Below are 17090 nucleotides of genomic sequence, written 5' to 3' on the forward strand. Positions count from 1 at the left end.
CTTAATGCTGATAAAGTATCGTAAGATGTTGCAAGAAGAACCCCCCCCCCCCCGGTTTACTTTCAACAGAAATCGAAACAAGGAACGTAAAGCAAACACAAATTCGGATGTTCTTTGAAGTGTTCTGCGGCCGTGGAGGACACGCGTCCAAATGAGTTTTCCAACAAAATGGCAGCCGTAGAGCACATGACTGAACAGTCGATGTCAAGAACTAAACCAAACGTTCGTTTTCCGACGTATGGAGACTTGTGGGACACGATAAAAAAAATATATATATTAGAAATTTCCCATGGCTTACCACTCAACCAAAATGTACCCCCCCACCCCAAGTTCAGTCTGTCTCCAAGGTACCCCAAAATGAACTCTGCGTCAAATATTTGCCGCATGTTAGTGAATTGGAAACGGGAGCATCTAGTGGAAGACCAGCGAATTGCACCGCATGTCGCTGTACGTTTGTCGGTTGTATGCGCAAGTCAAACAAGACAAGACTCCCCAAAAAATTTTCACCTCCACGCAAAAAGGCAAATAAACGTCAAGGGACCTCTCGTCTACACTCGAATGACGACAGGACATCTTGTTTTGTCGTTTTGCACGTTTGATGTGCGACGCTTTGTTTCAAGTGCGCCGGTTGTTTACGTTCTCTCGAGATCCTTTTTGAGTACCGTGACGGTGAAATGTTTGGAATTTTCTGTGCAGCGGCGCAGCTGACGACCCCCCCCCCCCCCCCCCGCGGCGGGCTAAATGACATTTGCGTCATCATCCCCCCCCCCCCCCCCCCCAAAAAAAAGTGAGAGGCAGAATGACGTCGCTGTTGCAGCGTGGTTTATTTCAGGTATTGACAGTTGTACACGTTGGCTCGTCTTTTGTTCCTAGCGACGTGATTGTTTACTGCGGGGGGGGCGGGGAGGGGGGGGGGTAGCCCCACGAGGACCTTTGGACGCGTCTAGTCAAACAGTCCGCCCAGAGCTTTCGCAATTCCTGCGGCGAAAGGAAATTGAGACAAAGTTGGTCTTTGGGGGGGTGGGGGGGGCAAAACGCTGCTTCGCCTTTGTGTTGACAACTCACCTCCTCCGCTCCCCTCATCCTTGCCGGCCACCATGGACAGGACATTGGACACGTCCAATCCTTTGTCCTCCTTCTTGTCCTCTTCTTTTCCCTCTCCGCCTCCCCCTCCTCCGATCTTGGTTAAGATGTCCTCCGCCAAATCACCTGCGGAGCAAACAGACCGTGATTTCTTTCTGCACCAGTCGACTCGGGTGCCACTCAAGTTTTAAAGTTCAAGTTGTGTACGCGTCGCCAAACTTTTCACTCACCCGCTTTCTCTTTCACCGCGTTGACGAGAACCTTTTGGCCCGTTTCGCTCTGAAAAAATTGGTCCATATTGTCGAGTGATGACGGCTGGGTGGACGTAACTCGGGTCTTATAGTGACAGAGGTATTTAGGCCAGCAGGTGACGCCCCGCCGAGGAATCGGGCGGGGCGCCGGATGAGTCACGGGCCTAACCAGTGGAACAAGTTGGTTGTGGCAGCCAAATGAGTCTTTCTTCTTCATTCTGGCTCCTTAATCTCTTTGAAGGACATGTCGTGCGTGAGAAGCAACGCGCCAAAGCTGACAATTATTTCCTTTTCGCACCGATAACAAAAGGTAAATATACGGTCTGGAGCTGCGACTTGCAGCTACCCGAGTTTCCTGAACGCAACTTATTTCTAGCCGCTCTGCCATTGGCTACTACCGAGCTTCTTCCTGGCATCCCATTGGCTACGAGGGAGCTACGTATTTAAGGATAAGGGATAGATATGTGTCGATGCAGAGTCCTCGTCTTTCGTCCCCTGAGCCTCGGGCCATGAGGCGTTCCGGTAGTTTTACGTCAAATGTCAATCACCCAGAAAAAAGGACGATCACTCACGATGCTGATGTTTGCCTTGGACATTTCCAAAGGATGAAAAGCCGACAAAAGCAAACGTCCTCGGATCAGTTCTTGACAAAAAGGCCAAAAACCACTTCTGAGAGACAACGTGAACTAAAGAGGGCAAAACGCGGATTTAAATGACCATCGTTTTTATTTGTCTTATTTTTTTACATTCTGCACAACTCTCATTTTTTTGTGCAGTAATCTAATTGTAACATGTATTTGTTACATATTTCCACGCACCTTCAGAAAACATTTTATGTCCGAATTTTGACGGGGCTCGGAACGGATTAGGGCATTTGCATGGAAAACGCGTCTTGACTCGCAAACTTTTTCTAGTTTAAGCACTTTCTTCCACAAGCAACTCATTTCCTAAGTTAGAGAGTGTCTTGTCTTTGACCTTGTATCCCTTTGGGACAGTAAAATACACTTGAACTGAACACAAAAGACACACACACACGTGTGCACACACACACACACCCACCCTCGACTGTGGTGTCAATAAACAAAGTATCATTCCTCTGTTGCTAGGTAGAACAGAAACAAATGGCCACGAAGAGTTGAGCGCAAAAATATTTCGCACCCGTCCATCACGATTGCACGTTCCTTCTCAAATGCCAAGTGTCAGCTTTGGTTCCGTCGGATGACCGCAATATTTAATTTTTTTTTTATACGCTGGTGCTCGACTCCGAAACCGTTTCATCGCGCGGCCGGATTTCCTTCCCGCCGCCTGAGGGCCGCGTACAGAAGGTCCGAAGGAAAGCCCCCCGGGCGGCGCAAAGTAACTTTGGCGTCCTGTCCTTTGGTGCTTTGAGCGCGTCTAAGTTGAGCATCAGCAGCTTGAGGAGGGCGCCGTCGAAAGCCAGCTCGTCGGACAGAAGCGCTTCCGGCGGCCGGCGCGCGCAGGCGTCTCGCAGCAGCTCCTTGACCACGGCGTCCATCACCTTGTTGACGCTGTAAATGTCGGCCTCGGTGATGGCGCACAAACGCGGGTCCCGCAGAACCTTCTTGGAAAGCCGCTGGATGATCGGCAGAGTGTCGCGGGAGAGAAGCGTGGTGGCCTTGTGTTTTTTTTGCAGACGCGTCAGGAGCTGCACGACGAGCACCGCCACCAGCGACGTGACCATCTCCTCCAGGACGGAGGCCGAGCGGGCCGGGGTGGCCTCCGAGGACAAGGTCTTGGGCCGCGAGGCCCCCGGCGCCTCGGAGCCCGAACGCTTGTCCTGCGCCGAGTGCGAGCGGTAGGGCGACGGCCAAGCGACGCGGACCACGCCGGAGGGCGGGGTCTTGGATCGGGCGCTGTCCGTCTCCGACGGCTTCGGGCTGTCCCGCGCGGAAGGTAGGGACCCGTTGCGGAGGCGCGAGTCGGGCCTCTCGGGCACGCCGTGGTTGGAGTCCCGCTCGTCCTTCGGTTGCGGGTGCGCGCTTCCCGCGATGAGCGTGTCGATGTCCTTCAAGCAACCGTAGACCTCGTCGGCGTGGTTCTTCCTCGTCACCGGTTCCATCTTGAGCCAGAGGAGCAGTTGCTGGACAAACTTGGTGGCGGTGTCTTCCACGATCTTGTGCAGAACCTGGATGTTCTCCGGTTTTTCCTCGTCCACCTCCAAGATGAGCGGCTCCGAGTAGCGCCTCCAGACCGCGTCGGACTGGACCGTGGTGCGGTTGGCCGTCATGTAATGGTAGATTTTATCCGCCAGGTCCTCCGAGAACTTGTCCGCCTCGTGCCGCAGGGAGTCCACGTCGATGGCCACGCCCCCGGGCGGCGGCGCCACCTTGTGGAACACGTCCTCCAGACCCGAGCGGATCCCCTGGAAGCTGAGCTCCTTATCGGCCGCCGGAGTCCCGCGTCGGGACGCCTCCTCCTCCTTGCGCACCCGCATGCAGCGGCAGCGGACCTTCTGCAGTTCAAAGGTCAGCTCGTCAAACTTCTTTTGGCAAAAGTTCAAAAAGTGTCGCTTGCGAGACGATTCGTTGCCGCCGTCGGGCGACACGCAGGATTCGAAGAAGTCGCAGAGTTGATCTTTGATCAGGCCCAGATTGAAATGAGGCGTGGACGAGCCCGGGCGCCCGTCCTCCGACGGTTCGGCGTAGTGCAGGTCGTTGATGATGGTCGTCACGATCGCCGCCGCCGTTTTCTTCAGTTGCCCGCCGGCGCCGGGCGACAGCGGCCGGTTGGCGCCGTCGGTCCACTTGCGCAGGATGTTGATCACCGCCTCGGTGGTTTCTTCCCGGTCGAAACTACACACGTGGCCTCGCTCGGACTTGCGGGGACGCTCCCGCGCGCTCTTTTGCCGCCAGCAGGGCCTGAAGCACTTGGCGTAGACGGCCAGCTTGCCCAGGTAGACCTTGAGCGCCCCGCAGGCCAGCAGCACCATCTTGGCCAGAACTTCGATCTTGGTGAAGGTCCCCGGGATGAAAATCAGCGGCACCAGCTGACTGTCGGGGCTGGTGGCCGCCGACAAGGTGTGATTGACCCTTTTGGAGATCTCCCTCTTGAAAAGCGAGTCCAGTTTTTGCGAGCTCTTGCTCCGCTGCTCGGGCACGCTTAGCGCGGTGGCGAAGGCGCTGTTGAGTCCGCTCTCCACTTTCAGCTTCATTCTTTTCTTGTCGGCGCTCTGAATGTGCTGCTTGAACTCGGGGATGATGACTCGGATGGTGTCGGCGCAGAGTTTCTGCGTGATGTCCGTGCACATGTCCGCCAGGACCACCTGCGTGGCGGAATCGATGGTCCCGGCGGCTAGCATGCTCCACTGCGCCGGCAGGATGCGCTCAAAATATTTCTGCACCGTGGGGAGGATGACCTCCGCCCTGATGGAGTAGCTCTCCATCTGCATGGTTTTTTTTTCTTCCCCCCCCCCGTCGTCGATTCGTCCCTTACCCGAAAGCCGGCGGCGGCGGCGCCGCTCTCGCTGCCGCGGGGGTGCTTTGACGGACCTTTGTGACGTCACAAAGCGTGTCATCAGAGTAGACGACATCCGGCGGTTTTTGTGACCGGGCGGCGATGACGTCGCAAGGCTTTTAGACAATTGCCCGCCGCTTCATTATGTCATCGTGTGCGATGCGGTCCAATGATCTGACATCGCCGCGGTCGTCTTGGAGGAATCGCATGCGACTCCCAATGTCCCGAGAGGGGCGAGGCGGTAGTACCATCTCACGTGCCCGCCATACCGTGACATCGTAATGGATTTTGCTTTTTCTGCTCTTAACTCGTTGGGTATCAGCCAATTGTGGACCAAGTCTGAAAAGACGTTTAAAAACGTCTTTGGGAGTGAATGAGTTTGCACATTGAAGTTGCCTAGTTGGCACCGTTGTACATTTTAACCCTCGTAGTGCACCGCTTGCGATAAATGTAAAATGATGTCTTTGAATCAAAGGCTTATGGAGGTGTTCTAAAATGGCCTAAATTTCATGACGTCACCGGCTGATAATTCTCAGGCATTGCAGCAATAATAAAAAAAACGTTTTGATATTTTAATCTTCACAATTTACATATTTTGCACCATAGAGACCCATTATAATTCAGATTTTTGAATGCATCGTAAACCTAATGTGTATACATGCATTTCACGCGATTTTTACGTCAATCGCTTTGTTTTCGCTTGGACAGACGTAAGCCTGCCACATTGTTGGGTGGAGGTCATTTCAATTTTGCAACTTTAGGTGGCGTCAGAGGATCGCAAATGAGTTTGCCTTTTTGCAGGAGGCTTCAAACCAATGCATTTTACATGAACACGTCCGGTCGGGATTGTTAGTAGGGCTTGGTTGGGACCTCCAGACACAATTTTTTTTCCCTTTTGCAAAAACTAAAGAATAAAAAATCCCAAAGAACTAATAAAAACTATTTATATATGGATAGCACAGATGCCTCTGAACATTTTGAGTGTTTGAAAAAAAAAAGAATGTTTTTATAACACAAAATACATCATTACAAAAATTGTAAAATGCGTAACTTAAGGCCTTTTTAATTTGAAGCACACAAGGGTTAAGGTTGTCTGTGCTAGTCTTTGCTGTCGAAGGAGGTGAACTTGAAACCAGTTTTCGCCTCGCGACCGTATTTCGGCACCTCTAGCTCCATATTTCATCCAAGACGACAAACTCTTGCCCGTGTTGGGGCCGCGGGGTCCCGGAGTCCATCTCCAGACTTGAGGGCCGGTGCGAGGATGCCCACGCGTACCGCTGGGAGTAACCCGGCTCATCGGCGGGTTCCTCGTTGGCGGGCGGGGTCTTGGGCCGAGGTCCGTTCCTATCCAGGAGACACGCCGCCGGAATCCTCGGCGGGATCAAGGTGGTGGCGACGAGCTCGTCGATGTCGTTCAAGCAACCGTAGACTTGATCGGTGTGGTTCCCCCGCGTCACCGGCTCCATCTTGAGCCAGAGGAGCAGTCGCTGGACGAACTTTGCCGCGCTATCTTCCGCCATGGTTCGCAGAACCCGGAGATCCTCCGCGTTGGCCTCGTACACCTCCAAAAGGAGCGGCTCCGAGAAGCGCCTCCACGCCGAGCGGACGGCGGTCCGATCGGCCGTCACGTAACGGCAGATTTTCTCGGCCAGCTCTCGGGAGAACTTGTCGGCTTTGTGTCGCGACGTGTCCACGTCCACGTTCGTATCCCCGGCCGGCAGCGCCACCTTGTGGAAGATGTCCTCGGCGCCCGGCCAGATTCCCCGGAAGCCGAGCTCGGCGTCGGGTTCGGGGGTCGGCAGGGCGCTGCCGGGTAGACAGATCTCTTCTTCCCAGCGCATACGCATGCAGCGACAGCGGACCTTCTCCAGCTCGGAGGTCAACGTCTCGAAAGTCTTTTGGCAGAAGTTCCAAAAGTTGCGTTTGCGACCAGACTCGCCGTTGCTGGCGTGCGACGTGCAGGTTGCAAAGAACTCGCAGAGTTGATCTTTGACCAGACCCAGATTGAAATGAGGCGTCGATGAGAAACCGGGCTCCTCCTCCTCCTCCTGCGAGGAGTCCGGGTAGTGCAGGTCATTGACGATGCTCGTCACGATTTCGGCCGCCGTTTTCTTCAGTTCCCGATTTGTCCTGAGCGAAAGGGACTCGTGCTCGCTTTCGGTCCATTTGCGGAGAATGTCCACCGCCGCCTCCGTGGTTTCTTCCCGGTTGAAAATACACACGGCGTTCTTGGAGTCGCGGGAGGGTTCCGGTCTTTTCCTTTGCCGACAACACGGTCGGAAATACTTGCTGTACGCCGCCATCTTGCCCAGGTAGACCTTGAGGGCGCCGCAGGCTAGCAGCACCATCTTGGCCAGAACTTCGATCTTGGTGAAGGTTCCCGGGATGTAAATCAGCGGCGCCAGCTGACTGTCGGCGCCGGTGGCCGCCGACAAAATGTGATTGACCCTCTGCGAGATCTCCCTCTTGAAGAGCGAGTCTAGCTTTTGCGAGCTCTTACTAGACTGCTCCTGGACGCCGAGTGCCAAGGCGAACGCCGCGCTCAGTCCGCCCTCCACCTTCAGCTTCATTCTTTTCTTGTCGGCGCTCTGAGTGCGGCTTTTAAACTCGGGGATGATGACTCGGATGGTGTCGGCGCAGAGTTTCTGCATGATGTCCGTGCACATGTCCGCCAGGACCACCTGCGTGGCGGAATCGATGGTCCCGGCGGCTAGCATGCTCCAGCGCGCCGGCGGGATGCGCTCAAAATATTTCCGCACCGTGGGGAGGATGACCTCCGCCTTGATGGAGTAGCTCTCCATCTCCATCGTGGCGCCGCTGTGGACCTTTTCTCTTGCCAAAGCGTCGGCAGGCGCTCTTCGCCGCTAGTGCTTTGACGCCTTTGCGATGTCATAAAGCTTCTTTTTTTGCCAGAGAAGACAACAACTCGCACCCTTTGTGACCACGCGCAAAGTCTCCGCGGACCGCGAGCTCGATTTCGTTAAGTCGACTATGCGCCCGGGTTGCGCGGCCATGGCGCTTTATCCCACAACCTTGTTAGCTTGCGGTCTTTTGCCGTTAGAGAATGAGCTACAGCGAACCGGACGTAAACGCAGACCGGAGCTTCGGGCGTTCTTCGTATGTCGGGTTTCCTCCCGCGACCAGACCCAGAGCCGCTCGAATTCCTCCGGGTGGCCGTCATGCCGGGTTGTCATCAAGAATAAGGCCCGCGGGCTAGCTTATGCTAAAAGCAACGCGGACGAAAGAAAATCACATCAGTCGGGACTTTTCAAAGTCTGCACACATTCTTTAGAATTTATTGTATCGTCTCTCAGCATTCACCTGGGTTCTCTTTTTTTTTTGTTCACAGTTTGCTCCGGACGGGGGCTGGCGTAGGTTTGATGGGACTGATAATTCAAACTCTGTACAAGCCCCGCCCATCCACGACTCATGTCCGAGAGCTGCTCTTGGTGTGTGGGCGGCATCATCGTTGACTCCCGACGCGAACGGACAAATTTATACGTCATTTTTCAACTTAAGCCTGACAAGCCTTTTTAGATTCTCATAGCACATCAAGACAAAAAAGGAAGCGAGGAAACGAAGGAAGGGCGAGTTTGACGTTGATGAAAAAACAAGCGGAAGAGTAAAACTCCAAAGAGACTGTTGGGTCCATGACGAGATCCCGGGCGACAAATAATGGAGGGATTTGATTGACGCCTCGGCGGGCCACGAGATCACACGAGGCTCAAGTCCAGTTTGGCGAGGTAAGGCGATCGGAAGGACCCCAGGTAGAGGCTCCCGTTGTGTTCGTGCGCCTCGCTCACGTACGCCGCAACCAGACCGTCGGGGTCGTGGAAGCTCCGCGAGCAGACGCCGCCGTCGTGGAGCTCGGCCACCAGGCTGTAACGAGGGACCAACTTCATCATGGCGTTCTGGCTCAGGAGCTGGGGAAGGAGGCGGAGAGGAAACGGTCACGCTTCAGCGCTCGCTGGTCGGTCTGCATGAGGGTTGGTGTCGGGGGGTGGGGGGGTATACCTTGAAGAGTAACTTCTTGATCCAGGGTCTCTGCGACAGGAAGTCCAACATGGAAAATCCGGGGTTGGGACGCACGGCGGACATAGCCACCCAGTAGCCGCCGCTGGAGCTGGGCCGGATGTTGTCGGGGAACCCGGGAAGGTTCTCCATGAACGTGTCCATGCCGCCCTTGTTCAGTCCCGCCACGTGGACCCTAGCGCAAAGTCCCAGAGTTACCGGTACGCGTGCCAGAGGTGACTCGACTCCAGTCAGACTTAGTACTCGCCAATTCTACCTGCGTATTCGGGCCATGGTGGTCTCCACCACCAGGACGGACTCCTCGTCGGGAAGCAAGTGGATGCCGTTGGGGAATCGCAGGTTGTCCATGACCACGCTGACTTCTCCGCTCTCCGTGTCGTACTCCAACACCCTGACAGGAAGTAGAAGTCACCCACACCCCCGCGCCAAAGCCCGTCCGCCGCGTCGGGCCATACCGTCCGTCAGCCGTGGCCTCCATGACCAGGTGGAGGTAATCTCGCCGCTGCCATCTGCTGCTAGAGGAGGTGAAGTACACCTTCTTGCCATCCTGCGTCACCGCCAGGTCATTGATGAACAGCAACTTCTTGCCGCCCACCTCCTGACCTCCCAACACCAACCGAACCGACTCACCTGGCATTAAAATAATAATCATTTTCAAAAGTGGCAACAAAGGCCTTGGTTCATTTGACGGCAGAGTGCATCCTACCTGTGCTGGGATTGACCTGGAAGATACCCAAGTAGGCGTCTGCAACAAATAAGGTCCCGTCGGGCCCCGTTCGGATGCCCAGGGGCCTCCCGCAGGTCACCTCATCTTCCGGGGACCCTGCACACGCCAAGTCAGAAGAAGCGAATCCTCACAGCTCCCCAAACCCCTCATGCCCGCCTCTCTCTCTGAAACAGGGTGGAGTTAACCCTCTTTCTCTGGTCTGGTCTAGGTTAGCTCCCTTTTCAAAACGGAAAACTCTGAGTTTCCCTCATTTCGGGGTTAACAGAGTCGTGCTTTGTGAAAGGAACCCATGCCATGCTGCGATGTCAACATGTTTCCTCAAGAAACAGGAAGTGGTCCAACACACTTGATGTGGAAAGACCCAACTGGGGACATGCCGACTGACTGACTGACTGCTCCTCAACACAAACAGTACACGTCCTCAGAAATTCTTCCAAAGTAAGGACATTTGCGAGGCGGTTGATATCTTTGCCTCACCGCAGGGAGGTTTTCCCAATCTGGCCACCGTGTGAATCCTTCGACCAATCAGCTTCACGATCCTGCCGTCTGCCGTTCCGCTATAAAAAACATCTGCACAAACACTCGCACGCAGAGCAACGGCAAGGTGTTAGCCAGTTAGCTAGCTTCGCCTCCAATGTTGTCGTTTGCGGCGTTGGCGCACCTCCGATGTTGGCGACGGACTCGGGTCCGGCGATGGCGTCCTCGTAGAGTCTGCGAGCGAGACGCAGCTTGTGGTTGGCTTCCCAGCAGCCTGACATGGGCGGCGGCTCCTTCAGTCTGCGGGACAGCACAGACGGCATCGTCGTCGGCCATTTTGAAGCACCGTCGGAACGCGTAGCCAGGAGGGGGCTGCTCCCCGATAAGCTAGCGCGTCCTCTGTGTTTCTTGAAAAGTAACCGACGGCCAAGGAGCAATGATATCCCGTCGAAATTTCGTTAGTCCTGCGGTCATTCGGACAGCTAAAATCGGAAGGATTCAGACAACCGGCGGGGTTTGTAAATGATGAATTTGAAGATCGATTAGTTGTCCGACTCTTATTGCAAACTCTTGTTTTATTTTGGAGGACTGGAATGCATCGGCGGCGTTGGCGTTTCACGCGAAAGGGAAAAATATGAGTTGACATGCGAGCGTCAGGCCTTACGAGCGCGGTCACGAAAGAACTTCTGCGTGACTCTCGAGTGGGGAATGAGCCACTGATTGCCAATGCAGTCATTAACCCATTTGCTGCATTTGGCATTTCCAGTTTAGGAACTTTCCCGGTCCACCGTGTATCAAAAGGGCCGTTGTGGTGACCACGTGGACTCACACGAGGACGTCGGGCTGGATGGGCGACTCCAGGATCAGCACGATGATGAGAAGGGGCAAAAGCAAGAAGCCGCCCACGGACAGCAGAGTCACGCGAAACACACGCCCGCTGTAAGTCCTGGAACAGAAAGTGACATCGTGACCACCAACTACACACAGGTGGGACGACGAGATGACGGAGACGCAAAAGAAAATGTCAATCGCACATTAATCGTAGACGAACAACGGACACAAATGACTTCAGACTATGAAGCAAATATTTCAAAATTTTAAATGAAAAACCTTATATTATTTAATTACGCTTAATAATAGTAGTTGAAGTAAGAAATTGCTGTACGCTCTCTCTCAAAACCTCCAGCAAAAAATAGTGTTAATTGGCCAAATATGGATGTAAAAAAGGGGGCGGGGAGGGTGCCAATTATTATTATTTATGTCTAACTGCTCATTTAATACCAAATAGGTGTTTGCCTTATAAATGCGACCGCTGTCAATGCCTCAGGGCGCGTCACTGGGTGTTGTGTGTTGTGATGACGTCACTCAGCCTCGTGGGTTGCGTTACGCGTGTTTGTGTGACGTCACGTGTTGTGCGTCGCGTCGCCGTGCGGTCGCCTGACCCGTTGCCCTTGCGCACGCGCTCGGCTTGGTGGTCGGTGATGACTTCGTGTCGGTTTTGCCTCCGGAAGCGCAGGCCCGCCGTCTCGTTCATTCTGGAGCACTTTGGAGCTTCGGTGCCGGTTCGCTCGCGGTCAGCTTGTCTAGTCCTTGGCCGTTCCTCAAAATGAAAAAGGCAGAGTACGCTCTCGTCAAGTCGCCAATTCGATCTCCCAAAGAAGGACGGCGAAAATATTCTTCACGCGAGTCTTTTTGTAAATAGGAAATGCAACGCACTTGTCAACTTGCAACTCCCCCTCGCCGCCCGCTTCTGACCTATTTCCGTGAGAGCAGCTCGAAATGCATCTTGGGATATTTAGCCAGCCAAATATGCAACCTTGCCTCCTTGATTTAAGATTGCTAACAGGAACAACATCCGGGCATTTCATGCGTTCTTGCTTTATTCGGACTTCCGGTTTGGAATTGGACTGATGACGTTTCGTGAGATCGCAAGGACGGTTTAAATAGAACAAGAAAGGAAATTGAAAGAAAGAAAGAAATCGGATTCTGTCCTCCCGAACAGATGTGACGTTGACAGCCACAGCAGATAAGCGTTTCCATTGCTTCCGCCGATACTTCAAAATAAAACACAATTGGCAACACTTTTAAAAAAAATAAACTATTTTTTTTTTTTAATTGAAGGAACAAATATTCATCCGTTATAGAAGCTGCTTCTCCTCATGAGGGTTGTGGACGTGCTGGAGCCTTTCCCAGCCGTCGTTGGGGAGTAGGCGGTGTACACCCTGAATTGGACGAACAACCATACGTACTAACAGTAACACCTTTGGACAATTTAGAGCGTTCAATAAAACTACGGTGAAAAAAAATGTATGTATATACAGTATGTATACTGTATATAAATGTATATAGATATAAATATATAGATAGATAGATCTATAGATATATCGCTTTCACCCAACTCTACGTGAATGAATGAAAGAGTGATGAGATCAAAACAAGATTCCAAAAATATTTGTGTTTTATTTTTTCAGCTTACTGCTGTCCCAGTAATAAAAACTTCCATCTTAAATATTCAAATCAAGCCATCATTTCGAGTAAAACTCATGCTCGTTAAGGAATGATCGCGATTCAACAAGTGGCAACTTTTGACACATCGCGAACATCACACATTCGGGCTGAGAATTCTCACTTCCGCTCCTTGCGATTAGCAACCCGCGTTCGTTTGCCATTGTGCTCGAGGCTAATTATTTCACTCGTGTGCAAATATCGCCTCATCTTTGTTGATGAGTTGCTGCCACCGGATCGGCGGAGTTTGCGGCGGGTTGTCACGGTAACAGGATGGCGTGCCGGTGACGAGGTTGCGCCGCGCGGTTGCTGTCACGGTGACGGGAAGCTTTGTTATGGTGACGGTTGACGTCACGAATGAGCTGTCGCCGCAGTTACGGGTTGTGGCGGTTGGAGTTGTCGCCATGGTCGCGGTTGTCATCACTGCCGGCGGGGGGGCGGGGGGTGGGGAATGTCTCGGTTGGACGTCGCCCCCCCGGTAACACGATGCGCCGCGCGGTGATCAGACTGCGCTCGGGTGGTTGTTGCAGCTGCACCGCAGCCTCAGCACGTCTGTTGGCCGCCCGCCTCGTCCTGCTGCTGCTGTTTGGAGGAGCTGGACAAATCCATGGCCTCCTCCTCCAGCTCTTCCTCTTCCTCCTCCTCCTCTTCCTCTTCCGTGTTCTCCTCATCTTCCTCCTGGCGCCCAACGGCCTCAGGCTCCGCCTCCCCGGAGTCGGGGGTGTGGCAGAAGGCATCGGAAGAATGCTTTGAGTCCAATCGGTCCGAACAGGACCCGGCCGTCTTTTTGGACGACATTTCCAGAGACTTCTTGTGCATTCCTGACAAGACAAGCACACCACAAGCTCCGTTGATTGATTTCCACTTCTCACAATTTTGTTTTTTTTAAATTTTATTTTATTTTGAAGGATAAGATGACATTTGCGCAGGCAACGAGGAGTTCCACTCTGTCCACGTTTTGCTCAGCCTGTTATCATGCAAAGATTGAATTTGTTCTGTGACAACGCTTATGACTGGAAACACTTGCATCTCCAGTCAGCTTTCTCCATCGAAATGAGGAAAATCGAATTTTCCGAATCCCTTTCGGCCTTCCACCCTCAAAATGGCAATTATTTGTCTTCTTATTTTTTTTTATATCATGCCATATCATCAGCTTTGAGCAAAACATGCAGCCATGATGTGCTGTTCCTTGCAATGTGCGCGCCTTGGCCACTTGGGGGCAGAGTAACACCACCAACGCGGCGATACAGGATATACCGAGACGGCGGGCGACGTCGCAACTACTCAGCAGTAGTCTTAATCGGTCTCGTTCTTGGCAGAGGATAAAGAAGAGCTGCACAATGTTGATTCTTTGTCGATTCGCACTCGAGGGAGCCCACTTGGTGCACCTTGACTATCGCTGAGCTACAACTAGCAGCGCGACAACATTTGGCAAAATGATCTGTTCAAATACTGCGTGTGTTTTTCTGTGGTCAAAATCACACAATTCTCCCCCCCCCCACCCCCCACCCCCACTCTAAAAAGTCTCCCTTCTCTCTGGAAGCTTGTTGCCTTGTCCTAACTGGTTGCCAGCCAATCGCAGGGCACACATAGACGAACGATCGTTGGCGATCGCACTCAAACCAACGGACAATCGAAAGGTTTTTGTGTGTGGGGGGGGGTGGGTGCGCATGTGGTGCGTGTGCGTGGCACTGACGTGCATGCGGCTCACCGAGCAGCCAGGGGGCGCAGGATCCCATCATGCCGTTCTTGGCCGAGTTGAGGATGGACTCGGGGAGCGGGATGGAGTGGCGCACCATGGCCCCGTAGAGGCCGTACTCCGCCATGACGCTGCTGCGGCCCCAGCACTTCTCGCGCTTGCGCCACTTGGCACGCCGGTTCTGGAACCACACCTGCCCGGGGCGCAAGGTCAACCGCGAGGTCACGACACCGATGTCGAGCATTTGTGCGGCCGACGTGAGAGGTTGACGTTTTCTTGAACGTGCGATGTTTGTGAATCGTCACCTGGATGCGGTCCTCGGGCAGCTCCGTCTTGACGGCGAGCATCTCTCGGGCGTAGACGTCCGGGTAGTGGGCCTCGTGGAAGGCTTTCTCCAGTTCCTCCAGCTGGTGGGACGTGAACACGGTCCTGGGGAAGCGGGCGAGTCGCAACGTTTGGGACGGACGAAGGGAAGCTGACTGAAAAAAGCCGTCCCTCGCTAGCGCTAGCGCTAACGCTAGCTCACGCCCACGCCATCTTTGCGTGTTCCCAAGACCCCGAAAAGTTGCCTCGGATGCTTTCTAAAGGAAGCTCAGATGTAACGAACGCTTTAAATATTCTGTCCCAACCATCTAAAACGCATCCAGTCACTTTTGAGCCGGAAATTCATCCGGTGTGACCGTCCACATTTTGCTGTGTTGCTTTTGCAATCAAACAAAGACGCGCTCCGATAGAAACGAGGTCTCACTCGTTGACAAATGTGCTCTTTGGAAGCCAGCGCGCGGGGGATGCCGGAAAAGCCATTCTACTCTTTTCTCCACTCTCATTTGATTCCTGCTAGCGAGCTAAGCTAAGCTAGCGAGCTAAACTATGCTAAGCTCGTCAAAAGTCGGCCGCGCCTTGGAAATGAATTCTTTTGAAACGATTTCAAACATCTCGAATATTTCATCCCCCAAAAGGCGAACTTGCCACCCGCAGACGAATGCCGATGGAGTGTCGGGATAGAAATCAACGGAGTGACTGAATGATTAGCATCCTTAGTTGAACGCAAGACCGGTGAAAGTTGGGTGGTCACCTGTGGCGCCGCTTCTTCCTCTTCTGAGACGACGAACAACTTTTGGACTCGTTGTGGTCGGACAGAACCTCCTCATCTGACAACAGAGCAAGCCACAAAACCGCCAACCGTCAAACCGCAACTACGACCAAAGAGCGACGTGCGGGAAAAAGCCGTCTGCCGGTTACTCGGGGCGTACCGGAGAAAGCATCCCTGTGGGGGTCGGCGCCGTGCACAAAGTGTCCGTCGGGTCTCTGCAGGAGGGGCAGGTGGCCCGGCAGGAAGCAAGGGGGTCCTCCGGCCGAGCCGGGCGGCTGCTGGGCCGCCAGACCGCACAGGAAGCCCAGACCCAGGGGGAGGGACGCTCCCGGGAAGGAGAAGGCACCCCCCAGACTCTGGCCCAGACCTCCGCCGCCGCCCCCGCCGCCGCCCTGAGGCTCGCCTCCTCCGGATGACGCCGACGTGGACTCCAGGCCCAGCAGATCCGTGATGGCGAAGCCTTTGGAGCGGAACCCCGAACTGTGAAGGCGGGGCTTGTCGGGAAAGGCCGGAGATGACAACTTGACTTTGGACTTGTCCTGCATCACTTCCGACATTGTCCGAAAAGTTGCGAAGACGAAGACCCGAAGACTTTCCGAAGAGCACCAGAGAGCGCCGGCCCGGGGCGAAGGTGATGACGACAAAGACGGAGCTGGACCGATCGGGACCCCGCCCGCCTAACACGCCCCATTTATGGGCCTGCGGGCGTGTGGCGGATCAGGCCGGCGGCCAATGGGAGGCCAGCTGGCCACGGGGAGGGCGGGGAGGGGGTTTTGTGGGGGGGGGGCCTGATGTCTCGTGTCAATCCGGGAGGATTAATTGCACCAATTTGAATTTTTCAATCCGATCAGGATTATTTGTGCTGCTGCTGCTGCTTGCCACTCACTAAGACTTTTCCATTTTCATCCAGCCACCCCCTCCCCCCCCCCCACCCCCCACACACAAAACTGCTACTTTTATTACGGGTCATCCTTTTTATACATCCCTACTTCACTTACTACTGGAAGTATCGTCGAGTACATTCATCGCCGCGATACACAAACCATGCGCGGCGTCGCGCTCGAATGACATCATGAATGCAAGCGTAGCGGTCGTGTACTTTTTTTTGCTGGCCGTCATTATGACGAGCCCGCAAAATTGTCGTTTGCCAAGAAAAAAAAAAAAAGTACACAAAACTACAATTTGAACATCAATATTCCGGCTGATGAGCAAAGTGCAATTCGAGTTGCGCTCCAATAACGTTTTGTTGGGTTGAATTTGCACAACGGCACGCGGTAAGTGTCATTTCACTGCCACCCCCCCCCGCACCCCCCTCAAAAAAAAAAAAAAAAAAGCTATCGTCAACCACAACATTTTGAACAGCAAAGACTTCGCACGCCAGTGTGTGTGTGTGTGTGTGTGTGTGTGTCGTGCGCTAGCGAGCCCCTTTCGACTTGACCGCCTTCCACTGGCAGGGGAAAAAAAAAAAAGCAAAAAGAGATTAAAGCAAAAATAAAAACAAGCTTCATTTTGCTTTAATTATCTCATAAGAAGATTGACTCTAATTGCTTTTTAAAACCATTCATATACACGCGCGCACATGCACGGGATTAAGGCAGGTCATTTGGCGTACACACAAGTCTGGATTGGAGTCGGGAAAGTTCTGCTTGTTGTTGTTGTTGTCTTTTTTTTGGGGGGGGGACTTGCGCTCAAAACCAGCAGGGAGCAGGTCTGACCGATTGTTGCTTCGGAGCGGCAGAAATGTGCTGG

At 53.6% G+C, this 17090-nt stretch overlaps 2 protein-coding genes across 3 annotated transcripts; both read right to left on the minus strand.

Annotated features, from left to right (window-relative positions):
* Positions 1-8075: 8075 nt before the first annotated feature.
* apmap (adipocyte plasma membrane associated protein) lies at positions 8076-12075 on the minus strand. Its single transcript, XM_052079774.1, has 10 exons — positions 11761-12075; positions 11487-11644; positions 10874-10990; positions 10229-10344; positions 10045-10137; positions 9547-9663; positions 9296-9470; positions 9097-9231; positions 8823-9015; positions 8076-8731 (listed from the first exon to the last, which is right to left on the minus strand). The coding sequence occupies exons 2-10, from the start codon at positions 11576-11578 to the stop codon at positions 8522-8524; spliced, it is 1248 nt and encodes a 415-aa protein (XP_051935734.1). The 5' UTR covers positions 11579-11644; positions 11761-12075; the 3' UTR covers positions 8076-8521.
* A 409-nt stretch (positions 12076-12484) lies between these two features.
* vsx1 (visual system homeobox 1 homolog, chx10-like) lies at positions 12485-16093 on the minus strand. 2 transcript variants are annotated; one of them, XM_052079781.1, is made up of 5 exons: positions 15502-16093; positions 15324-15399; positions 14554-14677; positions 14261-14441; positions 12485-13370 (listed from the first exon to the last, which is right to left on the minus strand). In XM_052079781.1, exons 1-5 carry the CDS (start codon positions 15896-15898, stop codon positions 13093-13095), a joined length of 1056 nt encoding a protein of 351 aa, XP_051935741.1. In that variant the 5' UTR covers positions 15899-16093; the 3' UTR covers positions 12485-13092. The 2 variants fall into 2 exon arrangements, with proteins under 2 accessions (XP_051935741.1, XP_051935740.1); XM_052079780.1 differs by having other exon boundaries at positions 14246-14441; positions 15502-16092.
* Between the last annotated feature and the right edge of the window lie 997 nt (positions 16094-17090).

This window comes from Hippocampus zosterae, chromosome 11, assembly GCF_025434085.1.
Source record: "Hippocampus zosterae strain Florida chromosome 11, ASM2543408v3, whole genome shotgun sequence".
NCBI lineage: Eukaryota > Metazoa > Chordata > Actinopteri > Syngnathiformes > Syngnathidae > Hippocampus > Hippocampus zosterae.